General features: G+C 37.7%; 1 protein-coding gene across 2 annotated transcripts in view; it reads left to right on the top strand.

Moving 5' to 3' along the window:
* The first annotated feature begins 440 nt into the window (after positions 1-440).
* The window catches only part of si:dkey-246i14.3 (ephrin A4), a 99,181-nt gene continuing 85,666 nt past the window's right edge, over positions 441-13,955 (top strand). For both annotated transcript variants that reach the window (XM_039763371.1, XM_039763364.1), the window contains exon 1: positions 441-895. In XM_039763371.1, the coding sequence (XP_039619305.1) occupies positions 783-895 (113 nt within the window). In that variant the 5' untranslated portion in view covers positions 441-782. The remainder of the gene's footprint in view (positions 896-13,955) is intronic.

The following is a 13,955-nucleotide window of genomic DNA, read 5'->3' as shown; positions in this document are numbered from 1 at the left end:
ACTTGTATAATATATAAGATTAAACGACAGGAGATAGACAGGTAGATTTTCGTAAGCTTTGTGGTCCACCAGCGCAATAATCTTTAGGAACATAAAAGAGATGGACAAAGCCCAGGACTGTCTATTCGAGTTTTCAGTAACGTGGTTCGCCATATATACTTATGGCTTATATATACTTATATACATATATATATATTACAGTATATACTTTTTTCTTTTTGCATATTTAGACAGAAATTTTGGCATGTGGGGCGCGTCTGTGGCCAAGGCGCCGAGATGTGTGTGATCCGAAGACTCAGGGGCGTACATTGGCGCTGCGGTCACTCGCGGTTCTGCGTTACTAATGACGGGTTGGCTACTGCGACTCCACACTTGGGTTTAGCGCACGACTGCTCAGACTTGATTTAACGCGCCCCTTAGAAGAGCCCAAGCTGTGTGTAAAAGGATGAACTCGAAACGAACCAGTTAGCAAGAACAAAGGCAAGAGAGAAAAAGGTTGCGAAAGTTTGCAGACTCCGGCAAAACTGCCTTCCCTCCCATTAAAGCGATTGGATTAAAGTTCGGAGGCCCCGCCTATGGGAGAGCGAGCAGCCCCCTTCCCCCTATCCCTGACGATTTTCACTGGTTTCAACGTTTTAGATTTTTTTATTTTCAAACAGCGATGCAATGAAAGACTACAAGAATTGTATCGAGCCATCTATATAACTCAGAAAGGCTGAGGTGGAATCGGCAAGCTTCTCTGCCAGGCTGGCCGCTGCGGTTTGCAAATCGGGCCGTCCGAAATGCTCTGGATCCAATGTGCTACAGTCGGGCTCTACTGGTGGCTCATTATAATATTGGAGGAAACTGTACTTGGCTACCGACACTCAGTCTACTGGAACAGGACCAACAACAGGTAAGATCATGGTGGGCCGTATGTGGGGGTTTGCTGGGGCCGAGCTGAGGGGTGTACGAGGGATGGACGCTGTCTGAAAAGAAACTTCTCAACTGTAGTTTAAGAAATTAGATGCGAGTGTAGTGAGTGTAGCGCACGTCATGTGCATCTCAAGTGCCCACCTAGCCGTGATTGAAAAACGTAAACCCGCCTGACCCAATTCATTATAAAGTAGAAAACACAGCTTACATGAGGAATACCTGAGTATTAGGCTCCTACTGTCAGGGTAGGCTCGCCCCCACGCGACCCAATACCCCAAAATGAATGGATGAATAGATGCCTGGATAGTTCATTCATTAGCATCAGATTTCACTTATTTGATTTTTTTCTGATTAGTTAAGTTTTGAAATTGCAGTTCTTCAATGGTGTTTCATGCTATAGAGTTTAAGACACTTTTGGGACGTGACTGTAAATTCCGCACATACCTAAATACGACGAAAGAGAAACCGCAGAGACCTGTGGGTGTTGGTTTGAAGCTCAAAAGGGTTGTGCACGAAGCACTTGAAAATCATAAAAGACAAGTTAGTGGGTGTGGAGAGATACCCCGGGCGAAATTAAAAGTCAGTTAGTGTACGCGGAAACAGAAGTGCTATGCTCAGTGATACAGAAAATATGTAGAGGACAAGAGACGTGGAAGTGTCCAGAGAACTGGAAACCTGAAGAGTAGCTTACTTTGGCGAGGCGGTGTAGAAATTTGCAAGTTAAGTCTTGAAAAAGTTGGATCGCACAAACTGGCTGATACATTTGCATATGAGAACAGACTCATGACAGAAATATTAATGCATTTTTTATATAAAAGTCAGAAGCACTGTGGTTAAAGTTGAAGACGGTATATACGGTACACAATCTGGCAATTGAGATCAATGTCTAAGGATGCATGGTGGCACAGTGGTTAGTGCTTCTACAACTCAACTCATGGGACCAGGTTGAAGTTTCCAACCAGTTTGTAGTCTGTTTAGATGTTTTCCCCATGGACTTCAACAGATATTTTTATCTAGTACATGCATGCTAGCTTAATTGGTAAGTACATTTTAATGTGGGATTCCAGCACTAGACCAACTGCCCTGTCCAGTATTAATAACGATACTGCCATATGAGGCTCCAGCTACCTAAATGGATGCATAGATGGGTATTTAAATTCAGAAGTATTCTCACATTTGCACAAGTTAGGCAATCAAATCTCTCCTGCATCTCTTTCAGCACCACTGCAGTGAGTCTTTTTTGCAGAGTGTTTCAGTATAATCTGATTGCCAGTTGGATTACCACATCTCATTCCAAGAATTATTTTCTATCAAAAAATTGAATCTGAGTTTGGGAAGCAGAAAGGAAAAGAATGAGGAATCTTTGTGCATTTTGTCCATCATGTGTATCACTTTATGAGCAGATGGATGGTTCTTGGGCAGTTTTAGGATATGTTCATCATTTGCTTGTGGACAGCCGAGATCTATCTATCTATCTATCTATCTATCTATCTATCTATCTATCTATCTATCTATCTATCTATCTATCTATCTATCTAACTGCACGTGTCATCTCCATTCATGAGAGTCCACTTGGTCAATGGATGGTAATGCAAGTAAAATCGGTAAGGTTGGTAGCAGTTTACAAAATCAGTGTTTTAAAAAATGCTAATAAAATGTTTGTTTTTTTTAAAAAAATTTCATGGAATATACTTTTTTGATACTTTGAATACAACATATATTCAAATCTAGAAGTATGAAAGTTATCTTAGCTGGCTAGTTATACAGTGTGAGAAAAATAATGTCTTTATCAAGCAATTCAATCTTTTTACAGAACTTTTATTTTGTAAACATTTTTAAACATTTACTAAAAAATTTCTGCTGTATGTATAGTTCTGTTATGTATGTTTTTTCCACCAAATGTTGCCTGATCTGTTGGTTATCAGTGGGTGGTTAGTGCTACCTTCTTATCAGAAATCATTTATATTTAGAAATAAAAAATTGAAATGATTACTTATTGAAATTATTGTTCAAACACTGCTTGTTTTCATTCATGTGTCCTTTAAATATTGTTTTGATTATGACAGCCATCACAAATCTTAAGTGCTTAAATTTACTATCAAGATCATTAAAAACAAAAAAATCAATATAAATAGCTTTGCTAGCAGGAACGGGGCAGTAGGTTAAATGATTTAATCATGTAGTATAAAGAATGACATTTTGCAAAAGTAACCACAAATTGATAGAAATGACTGAAAGTGAATATAAGGCATTAGAGGAAACCTAGAATTCATAGAGCAAAGCAGTTCATTGTAACCAGCTGTCACACTCTGTAGAATGCCATAGAGTATTTGTTTTCATGTGGGAGTAGTCACTTTTGCAAAGGTGAGAAATTTATGATTTAATTAAAAACAATCTGACTCATTAATACTCCTTTCATTTACATGTTTTTCAGCTTCTCAAAGGAATTGTCTTGGAAAAGCAATGCACTGCACTGCAAAAAGTATACAGTAGCTCTTCCATTCCCATTTTGTTATAAGCAGATGCATTGATTTCCACAGTATTAAATGCTATCCTTAAGGATTAATATTATGTGTGCAGGTTTCCAATGTTGATTTGGTCATGAGAAAAAAAAATCAGATATCAACCCTTTATTGTCCTGATTATTGTAATTTGTTCATTTCACTTTTGTCTTGCTCAAAAAATATTTTTTCTCTCCTCCAACCCTAGCTGTCTTTGTTTAATTATCACCAATATTCTTAAATCTTTCAATATCCTTGTCCCAAATCTGCACACCTACGTGACCATTATCTACTTGACCACACCAAATGCATTTAAGTTGTTATCCGAGTCATTTAAAGCCCTACCTTCAAATCCAATAGAGTGTGTAAATTAAGTCAACCTTTGAATGAGAGTTAGCCTTGTTTTTCTTCCTCATGAAAGCTTTGTCCTCCCTATATGTAAGATAAAGTGCCTCTCTGGTGACGTTACCAAGGCCATCTATGTTTGATGCTATGCTAGTGAACATATTGGAAAGGGATTTATAGAAGCTGAATGATAAGTGTGCCAGCTGGGAAAAGGACCTACCAGTCTGTGGGAAAAGAAATCATTTTTGTGAAAAATGCTTTTATTACCCCAGACTGAATTAAGTACCCTATACTCTATCAGCATTTTCTTAAGTAATTAAAAAAAAAAATCAAAAATATTTAGTAAAAATAAAATATGTACATAAAAGTGACTTCCAACACAGCTTTCTGGACATGATAAGCAATGTAGGCAGCAACATAAGTACTGAATAAAGCTTTATGTTTTAGGGTCTAAACTTGAGGTAAAGAGTGCATGTAACACTTTACACATTTTCATATAACCTGTTGGCAACGCGGTGGCAAAGTGGGTAGCACTGCGGCAGTTAGGAGACCTGGGTTCGCTTCCCTGGTCCTTTCTGCGTGGAGTTTGCATGTTCTCCCCGTGTCTGCGTGGGTTTCCTCCGGGTGCTCCGTTTCCTCTCACAGTCCAAAGACATTTGGTTTGGTTAGGTGCATTGGCAGTCCTAAATTGTCCCTAATGTGTGCTTAGTGTGTGTGTATTTGTCCTGCGGTGGGCTAGCACCCTGCCCGGGGTTTGTTTCCTGCCTTGCGCCCTGTGTTGGCTGGGATTGGCTCTAGCAGACTCCCGTGACCCTGTAGTTAGGATATAGCGGGTTGAATGATGGATGGTATATAACCTGTTATAAAGAAAGTAATATAAAGTTTAACAACAGATTATTATTGATCGAAGGCCATTCATCAGATTAAACATAATCATGTAGGAAGAACAAATTCTCTGAAATCGCTTGGGTTGAAAAACACATAGGTGGTATACTAGTATAGTGGTTAGCACTGATGCCTCATAATTCTGAGCGACTGAGCTTGAGTCCTGGCCCTGTCACTGCAGTCTATGTGTGAGGGTCTTTGGAAACTCTAAATTGGTCTGGTATGAGCAAGTTCTAGGTTTATGTGTATGTGTGCCCTTTAGGGGACTTGTGTTCCATTCACGGAACTAGAATTGGAGCTTGGACACAGTACAAGATCTTCCAGTAGTCCTGTAATGAAAAATGTGTTAAAATAATTGATAGATACAGTAAATGGATAGTAATAAAATAAAAGGTAAACAGTTGGTGGGTGCTGATCTTGCTATCATACAACATAGCAGTTTTAAGAAAGAACAAAATATGTGCAGACATCCAAAAAACCTAGAACAGTCACACACAATCAGTTGACTTTTATGTTTTGAGATGAATAGAATCAAAATAATTCTGCAGTCTATTGTTAAATAGACTGCAGAATAACAGTTTAATAACAGTAGCTTTGGGAAAGGATAAAAAAGACAGTGAGACATACAGAATTTGCAAAGTGTGCTTTGTTTATGTGACTATTTTGATAACAGATTTGAATAGGAGCTTTGAATTATTACACAGTTGTACAATGTGAGCTTGAATTGTGTATTGGTTGGCAAAACAAAGCATGCCACGACATACTGACGTGATGCTTTTGTATTAGCAATGAATGAGAATAGCCTCTTTGAATCCTATATACTAATGTGTTTTGTGCAGTGTCAAGACCCCATTGGTTGTTATTGCATGAAATTAAGAAAAATGTTTTTGGAGCATTATTTACTGTACCTTTGATTATTAATTTGAGACAGGTGATTAATAGAGTATTTAGGTGACATTGTTCTTGCATATGTATTCAATAGCTGATAAATTGTTGCAATGTTTGTTTGAGACAGAAATGCCAGTGAGACTGCAACCACTTTGTGTTTTAAATCTTTGAAATCTTTCTTGACTGCAGCCACCTCACCCTGGTTGCAAAGCTGAATTTCAATGGGGAAACTTTGTGATATAGGCACGGTTTTACTTATGACTAATCAATTAATGCAGATATACCCTGCCCATATAATATGCCACCCACCTCTATAGTGGTACAATTTTACTATACCTTCAACAGAGTATTCAATATTTGGTATACAGGCTGTTAGATTAAAGATATGAAGGTATCTTGTTTAGTAACCGCAATTGCTGCAGGTATAAAATGGAATGAAAAACAGATTATCTGGTAAGCATAATTTTAGCATAAAACTGTGCAAAAAAAAGAGAGCATATTTAGTGTTATTTATTAAACTGGAGTGAACGTGATTTGGGAGGAACTGCCTGTTATATTAAGGTAGGGCTTCACATTCTTCCACTGCGGAATAACAATGTGACAAAAAAATTAAAGTATGTTGTATGTATTGTGTTAATTTAAAACTGAGCATTTTGCTGGTACACACCCATAGCTTTTCTGCAGTGCCAGTTTGTCTGTTCCTTATACTGATAAAATTAATTTCAGTGTACATAATATATACAGTGTGTTGCTGAGGCTGAATATGTAGTCGGGTCTTTACCAAAGATGACTGTAAAAACATAGCAGTAGGAATTTTTTTTGCTGTATCTAGCTACCAAGCAGCTCTGTAATAGATTTAAGGTTAGTGGGGAAGAAGACACAACACTACGTATGCAGTGAAAGAACATTTTGGGTAATCTTTTAATCTGAATATCATTTGATCAGTCATAATATCCAAGAGCAAGGATAAAGAAAATAAAATCATTACATCTAAAACAGATGATGTCTCCATACGTATAAATTCAGTATAATGTATTGGCTATTACTCTGTAAAGTAAGTCGGCGTGAATTATATTTATAAAAGACTGAAATATATGTACCATAGAAGTATTAGGTGCTGAAATCAAGGCACAGATCTTTCACAGTAGACATCAGACATCACCATTTCTGAATATTATATAATGAGATTCATTTTAATAACTTAAGTCTGGGAATTGCTTTAAAACACTTTTGTGGAAGCTAAAAGTATGAGGCTACAATGTAATCATAAAAGTTTTTTTACAATTAGAAAACTCCCCTAAACAGAACCACCATGGTGGAACATGAAATATAACATAACAGGCATGGAAAATACATTATCTAGGAATTAAGTGCTCCAGATGGTTTGCAGCAGGCTGGGTGATAAGAAGGAGTTAAAAAAAATGATGGGTCGAGTCTGTCACTCTACATGAGATTGGCGACAACAGCAGGAGAAAGGTGATTAAAAAGCTGATGCCATGCCTTGCTTTTGATCACACCTATTTCCCCAACAGTAAGCAGCAATTACCTGGGCATCATTTGAAGTCATTTGAGCCTAAATTATTTTGTAAACTTTTAAACCTGATTGTATCCATTCATTTGTCTATTATTGAGACCTTCCTGGCTTCATTTGTGTCTCCAGCTTCATCTACATTAATCTACTCCTAAAACTACAGTTTACTCTTTGTTTTTTTCACAATTTTGCCTAGCTTGATTCATTATTATTATTAGCCTTTTAGTACTAACATTCATTTGTAAACAAAATTGCCAGCAGGTTGTGTTCTATCATGTGTTGCAGAGTCCTTCACTTCCACAAATGGAAACCTATTTAGTAAATCTCAGGGGCTGTAGAGAAACTGGTGGCTCAATATTGGATTGACTATGAATGCTGCTATCGTTGTCTTGACTTGAGTCAAATGGAACCAACCATATCTATCCTCGATTATGCTGGATTCATATTTGACATACAAGTACCTTCTAAGGTCTGTTACTAATTTTCTAAGCTGTAAATTTAAGCTTTCCTAAATACATGTTGTTTGTGCTTACTCATTAGAAACTCTTTTAATAGCAGCTTTCCTGTTATGCTAAAGCTCACTTACACAATTCTCAGTGGGTGTTTGTTGTCTTTATACAGTAGGTACTACTCTGTGGAATCACCTTATTAGATTTGCCCAATGTATGTGTCATTATTGGGGCGGTTATAAAAGCAGATTTCAAATGATCAAATACCTGTTGAGTCTTGTTAGTCCAGGAAAACCTTTGAATGTCTTTTTAGTCAGGCTCAATATAAGGAAAATAATTTCACTGAACTTCTTGGTAAACCAGCTCTAATGGTTGACAAATCGAATGAAATGTTGAACCTGTTTAACTGATGTGGTTTCCTCCCATTACAAAGTAGTCCTAAGTTTCTAATGGTCCATATTAAAACTTAGTTGAGAAATTTGATATCCCAGAAGCAAACAAAATAAGCTACTTTTAAGTTGATTGGATAATATTGAAGTTAGTAAGCAACTTGAAACCTTTGACTTCCTGTCATCTGCAGATGTTTTATTTTCATTTTTAAAAGACTTTTGTATTCATGCATTACTAATTAGAATACACCTCAAATTATTCTTTTGTGTTTCACACCTTCACTTTTGTCAAATACATTTGATTCACACTATTTCAGTACTGACATTTCCCACTGAATGTTCTAACAAGACGTAATTTTTGCTGTCCTCTGTAAAGTGAAGTCTTAATCTATTTTTCATAAATTAAAATATTAAGTATATAAAGTCTCTGCTTTATCTGTTGGAAATACAGTAAAGTGACTGCATTCTCATATGTACCTGTCTCCATTGAGTCTGACAACATGCAACTGGGATTGAGAAGCTGGGCAGTACACTGCATCACCACACTACAAAAGCTTTGTTTACTCATTTTTACCAAAGGTGGCAGAAATTCTTATGCCCACTGTATATAGAAAGCTTCCTGATAATTGTGTTATAAGAGCATATGATATTGCATTATTATCCATCCATTATCCAACCTGCTATATCCTAACTATAGGGTCACGGCGGTCTGCTGGAGCCAGTTGCAGCCAACACAGGGCACAAGACAGGAAACAAACTCCGGGCAGGGCGCCAGCCCACCACTGGGCGCACACACACACACACACACACATTAAGTTAGAATCGTCAATGCACCTAATCTGTATGTCTTTGGACTGTGGGAGGAAACCGGAGTACCTGAAGGAAACCCACACAGACACGGGGAGAACATGCAAACTCCACACAGGGAGGACCCGGGAAGCAAACACGGGTCTCTGAACTGCAAGGCAGCAGTGCTACCCACTCCACCACCGCGCCACCCGCATATGATATTATATATCTTTATTTTCAGAACGTTGTTGACAAGGCACCACATGAAAGGCAAGGCATCAGACTATTACAAATGGGAATTCAGGACATAGTTTGTAGATGGGTATAACAATGTTTATGATGCCTGCATACAAGACGACATAGATCTTAGTGCAACATTCCTCTGGCTTGATGTGGAGGATCATCAAAAGGCAGTACTCATATTAACCTCCTCTGTTTTGACGTCACTCCTGTGCAATGTTCACTTCAGTTCTGATATTCAAATTTCAGGGACTGTTTTTATTGTTGTCAGCCTTCATGGGCTGATCAGGATTTTCATAACAGACTATATTTTAAAGAGTCTTTGTGGATCCAGTTCGATGGGACTGCAGCCTGCATAATGGGAGGTTAATAAAGAAGGACTTAGGTTGTGTATGTCTGGTCTTAAAAACCTCAGGAAAGATATCATTTGTTTCTGTCAGAGAGCTAACAGTGTGATAATCAGAAAACTAAAGCATAGTAACCTTTTTAGTGAAGCATTTTTTGGTGAAATGAATTCTGCCCATTCAGAAAATAAGCTGGGGTCACAATATAAGCTAGAAGTTAATGAAGTGGAACAAATCAGTGGAACACCAAATTAACCAGGATGGTGGCGTATTCTTCTGGATTTATGTGTTAGTATCATCTGGAAGAAGGTGAAGTTGTATAAAATATTTCAGAGCTATTATACTTCCACAAGCTCTCTCAAGAGAACTTTATAACAGAGTAACAGCTATGTAAAGATTATCATAATTATAGCTTCCCTGTGTCATGTACTACATAATTTTGTTAGTTGTATATCTGAGCAATAAAGGCAAAGTGGTGTTCTTCAGCCCTCTTGAAGATTTTGGCAATGACTCAGGAAGAATTGAATGGATATGTCCCAGTCTTGCCTGTCACCTAACTGGTGTTACATCAAATGCTTAATGATCGTGCTTTACACAGAGGTTTGAGGGCAGACCTGGGAAATGGATTTGCACTCTGGTAGAAGTAGAAGTGGAGTGGAAGTAGCTATGAGTATAGGTTTCCAGGATGCACACACACACTGGTGAGGCCTAATCTGGAGTACTGCGTGCAGTTTTGGTCTCCAGGCTACAAAAATGACATAACATTGCTAGAAAAGGTCCAGAGAAGAGCACCTAGACTGATTCCAGGGATACAGGTTATGAATTATGAGGATAGATTAAAAGAGCTGAGCCTTTTCAGTTTCAGCAAAAGAAGATTAAGAGGTGGCATGATTGAAGTGTTTAAAATTATGAAGGGAATTAGTACAGTGGATAGAGACTGCTATTTTAAAATGAGTTCATCAAGAACACGGGGACACAGTTGGAAATTTGTTAAGGGTAAGTTTCGAACAAACATTAGGAAGTTTTTCTTTACACAAAGAACAATAGACAGTTGGAATAAGCTACCAAGTAGTGTGGCAGACAGTAAGGGACTTTCAAAACTTGACTTGATGTTTTTCTGGAAGAAATAAGTGGATAGGACTGGCAAGCTTTGTTGGGCTAAATGGCCTGTTCTCATCTAGATTGTTCTAATGTTCTGATGTTCTAATGATATCAGGTGTTTGCTTCTTGTAATGTGTTTTTGTACTTGATGTCTCCTCTGTTGCTTATGAGATCCGGAGGCAGAATATCAAGACACATCAAAGGCTGGAAAAGTATTGCAGATGATGTTGCCTTGGACTCATCGGATTGTGATCTCCAGTGTATGCTGGAATGGTTTGTATCAGTATGTTATGCCGTTGGGATGAGAATCAACACCTCTAGACAGTAGTGACTTTTTGTCTCTAGCAAGGAATAGACAGCTGCCCACGCGAAGAGGGGCTAAAGTTCCTTGAGGTCTGGTATGCAAATGAGGATAAAGAAGATTGATACAATGAGAACTAAACCAGACTATAGGACTGAAGTGGTAGGTACATCTTTGAACAAAGCTTTTGATTTACCAGTCACTCTACATTCTCATTCTTACCTTTGATGATGAACTCTGTGAAGTGTCCAAAACAAAGAGTACAAGCAGTCAAAATGAGTTTGTTGTACAGGGTTTTAAGGTTCACTGTTAATTGAGGAGCAGAGCAATATTGTGGGAGTTCAGAGCAGATCTCTTGCTTTTCCACTTCAGAAGAAGCCAGCTGAAGTACACTGGGCATATGGCTAGGATGCCAGACACACCGTGTGGTACAAGACCCAGTGACACACTCAGGACAAGTTAGGGGGATTTATATTTCTCAGTTGGCCAGGGAGTTTCTGATAATTCCTCAGGAGGAGATAGAAAATATTGTTAGAGATAAGATGAACACTGCAGCCCTTCACATTGAAAGGTAAACAGTGAAAAAATATGTTTTTGTCTGCATTTGTGTTATGGCTTTCCTTGTTTTATTACAGACACATATTGCAAAAAAGCTTGAAAATGTTTGACCCAAGGTGCATTTCTGTTAATTCGTTTTAGTCAACTCTTATACAGAACTATCTTTTAGCTTGGATGGTGCTTGGGCTAATTGTCTAATTGTGGCTGTCAGTGAGGTATTAGATTTATGTGTCTTTTTTACCCAGCACATGCTCTTCTAGTTTTCTTTTGCACCTTGGTCTTTAACTTATTGGTAAGGCAGACTCTTAATATGCATAATAGAAGAGATTAGTTAAAGTCAATAGTTGTAATGTGAAAATCTTTATTATGATATTGATTCTCAGTGTTTGGATGAATGACTTGGTATCCATTTATACTTATCTTTTAAATGATTTGAGGGATTGCCGGGAGTGGAAGGAGAGTGGGAGACAGCTTACACAGTGCTCTGTCTCCCAGAGGGCACTGGATGGCAGTGATCTCAGGCTCAGATCCCTACATGGGTGCCCACAAGGCATGTTGAGCTTTGACAGTCTAGTGGGGTCCAGTGGGGGGGCCTGCTGTTGGGCTCCAACCTCACCCAGAAGTGCTTCAGAGCTGCAGCCTCATATCTCTGGAAGCATTTCCGCGGATTGGATAAATAGAGCTGCCCTCCTCATAACAGAGAGCCACAGTTGGGAGGAAGAGAGACACAGCATGTGAGGAAGAACGAAGGAAGCAGCAACCAATGACTGAGAGAAAAAAGACAGAGTATGGTATCATACTTGTGGCTGTGGTGGTGACAAACGCTTGATTTGAAGAGTTTACTAACATATATTATTTGTGTCACAAATGTAGTGTGCTCTAGATATTTGCTGTTAATCATTAACTTATTCTAGGTCTGGAGATTAATTAACCTTTAGGTTTTTACAGCATATAATTGTGTCACTGGAAATAGTAATGCAGTCACAAAGAAATTAAGCTCACTGTGTGTAGGGTACCTTATCTAGACTTTTCCATAGCTAGATTGAGCAGTATGGATTGTTAGGCGTTCAATCAAAGTTAGATATGCCAAAAAGAAATCGATAATCAACTTGGAATAAAATAATATACTCCCATCTCATCTGGGGCTGAAAGACTTATGGAATAATATAATCACACTTGTCATTAAAATATTTTGGCAAGAGTAAAATGCTTGCAAGGTAACTTCTACAAACATTTCCACAAACAAAAAAAAAAACTTGTTATATTTGATCCAGTGGCAAGGAGACTGGGAGGTTTCATTCGACTGCAGTGTTCATTTGTCAAAAGAACCAATTTGATGTACCGCAAGGTATGACTTTCTTAGTCTGTTCTGTCACTGAGGTCTCAAATGATCCCAAGAGTAAGTCACATAGTGCAGCATCTCCTTATACAAACACTTGTACGGGAGGATATGGGAGCAGAATAAATGTAAAGGAATGTATGCCTACACTTGTGCATTGTACTGTACATATGTATGCAATGCACTATATATCTTTTTTATATATATTACTTGTGGCAGGATGTTGGACTGGAAGCAACCTAGTTGCAGATATATCCCCACATCTGACTAGTTAAGGAATTATAAGCAAGTTTCTTACACTGCCTATACACAAAGCAGTATTTTGGACAAAAGGGTGCACAAGGAATGCTTAGAAATGGAGATTACCATAAAATCACTTTCTGTATATAAAATAAAGATGAACCGAAGGTTGGTAAAATCCCAATGTGTAGGTTTTTACCTGACTTCCATACTCATCCACACATAACTAATATTCTAGAAACACCTTTTACAAGGCTATGTCTTTCCTGAAGTCCTGATTTGGTGTGAGTAATATGGCAGTCATATCCATGTGGGTTTTAAAAGTTTGTATCACACACTGAAATTACACTTTCCAGTTTGTTGTCTACAGCACCTGAGAACAGCTTATAGTTTTGTATTTTGTGATGTGTTGGGATCTCTTAATCTATCTTGCTTTCCTGATACATATTCTTAAGTAGTTTTAGTATTTTTAATTAACACCCCATTTTATTTATTTAAGGGGATGAAGTTTTTAACTATAGATCATCTGTAGCAGATAATCAATAATATGCTCATCTAATGTGCCACATTTTGATAAAATTGGATGAAGATCGATCTTAAGAAAAGAAAAACCTTCTGATTGCCTCTGTGGATTTAAGCTCTCTTATGCTTTGTTATTACATCAATAATTTCATTTATTGTAATCGCAGTAAAACATCTTAGCTAATAACACACGTTGACTTCTGAATGGCTACATTGCCTAGTTAAATGGAAATCAGGAATTTCTGTAGATATCTGTACATATTCATAATATTTAAGGAAATTTTAAGTTGACTAGGTTTCATTGTGGTAAGTTTATGCCACTGAATAACAAATGCATTTTTCTGTTTAGGGCAAACAGATAATAAATAATTTTATAATATAAAATAATAGCTCTCAAACAGCGGCCACATTGTATTACCGTAAAAATTCCATAATGGATATTCTGCCCTCTCTCCTGCATTACAAAAGATGGATAGTTCCAACATTAATATTAAGATAACAGCACCTTATTTTTTGATAGCCCTACCTAAGCCTGCATTATTGGTTTTAATGTGGTAATGCTGACAGTAAAATCCGTTTATGGAAAAGTAAGAAATACACCTTAATTCATGCTTTTCT

This window comes from Polypterus senegalus, chromosome 1 (assembly GCF_016835505.1).
Source record: "Polypterus senegalus isolate Bchr_013 chromosome 1, ASM1683550v1, whole genome shotgun sequence".
Taxonomy (NCBI): domain Eukaryota; kingdom Metazoa; phylum Chordata; class Cladistia; order Polypteriformes; family Polypteridae; genus Polypterus; species Polypterus senegalus.
This window is presented reverse-complemented; position numbering and strand designations above follow the sequence as displayed.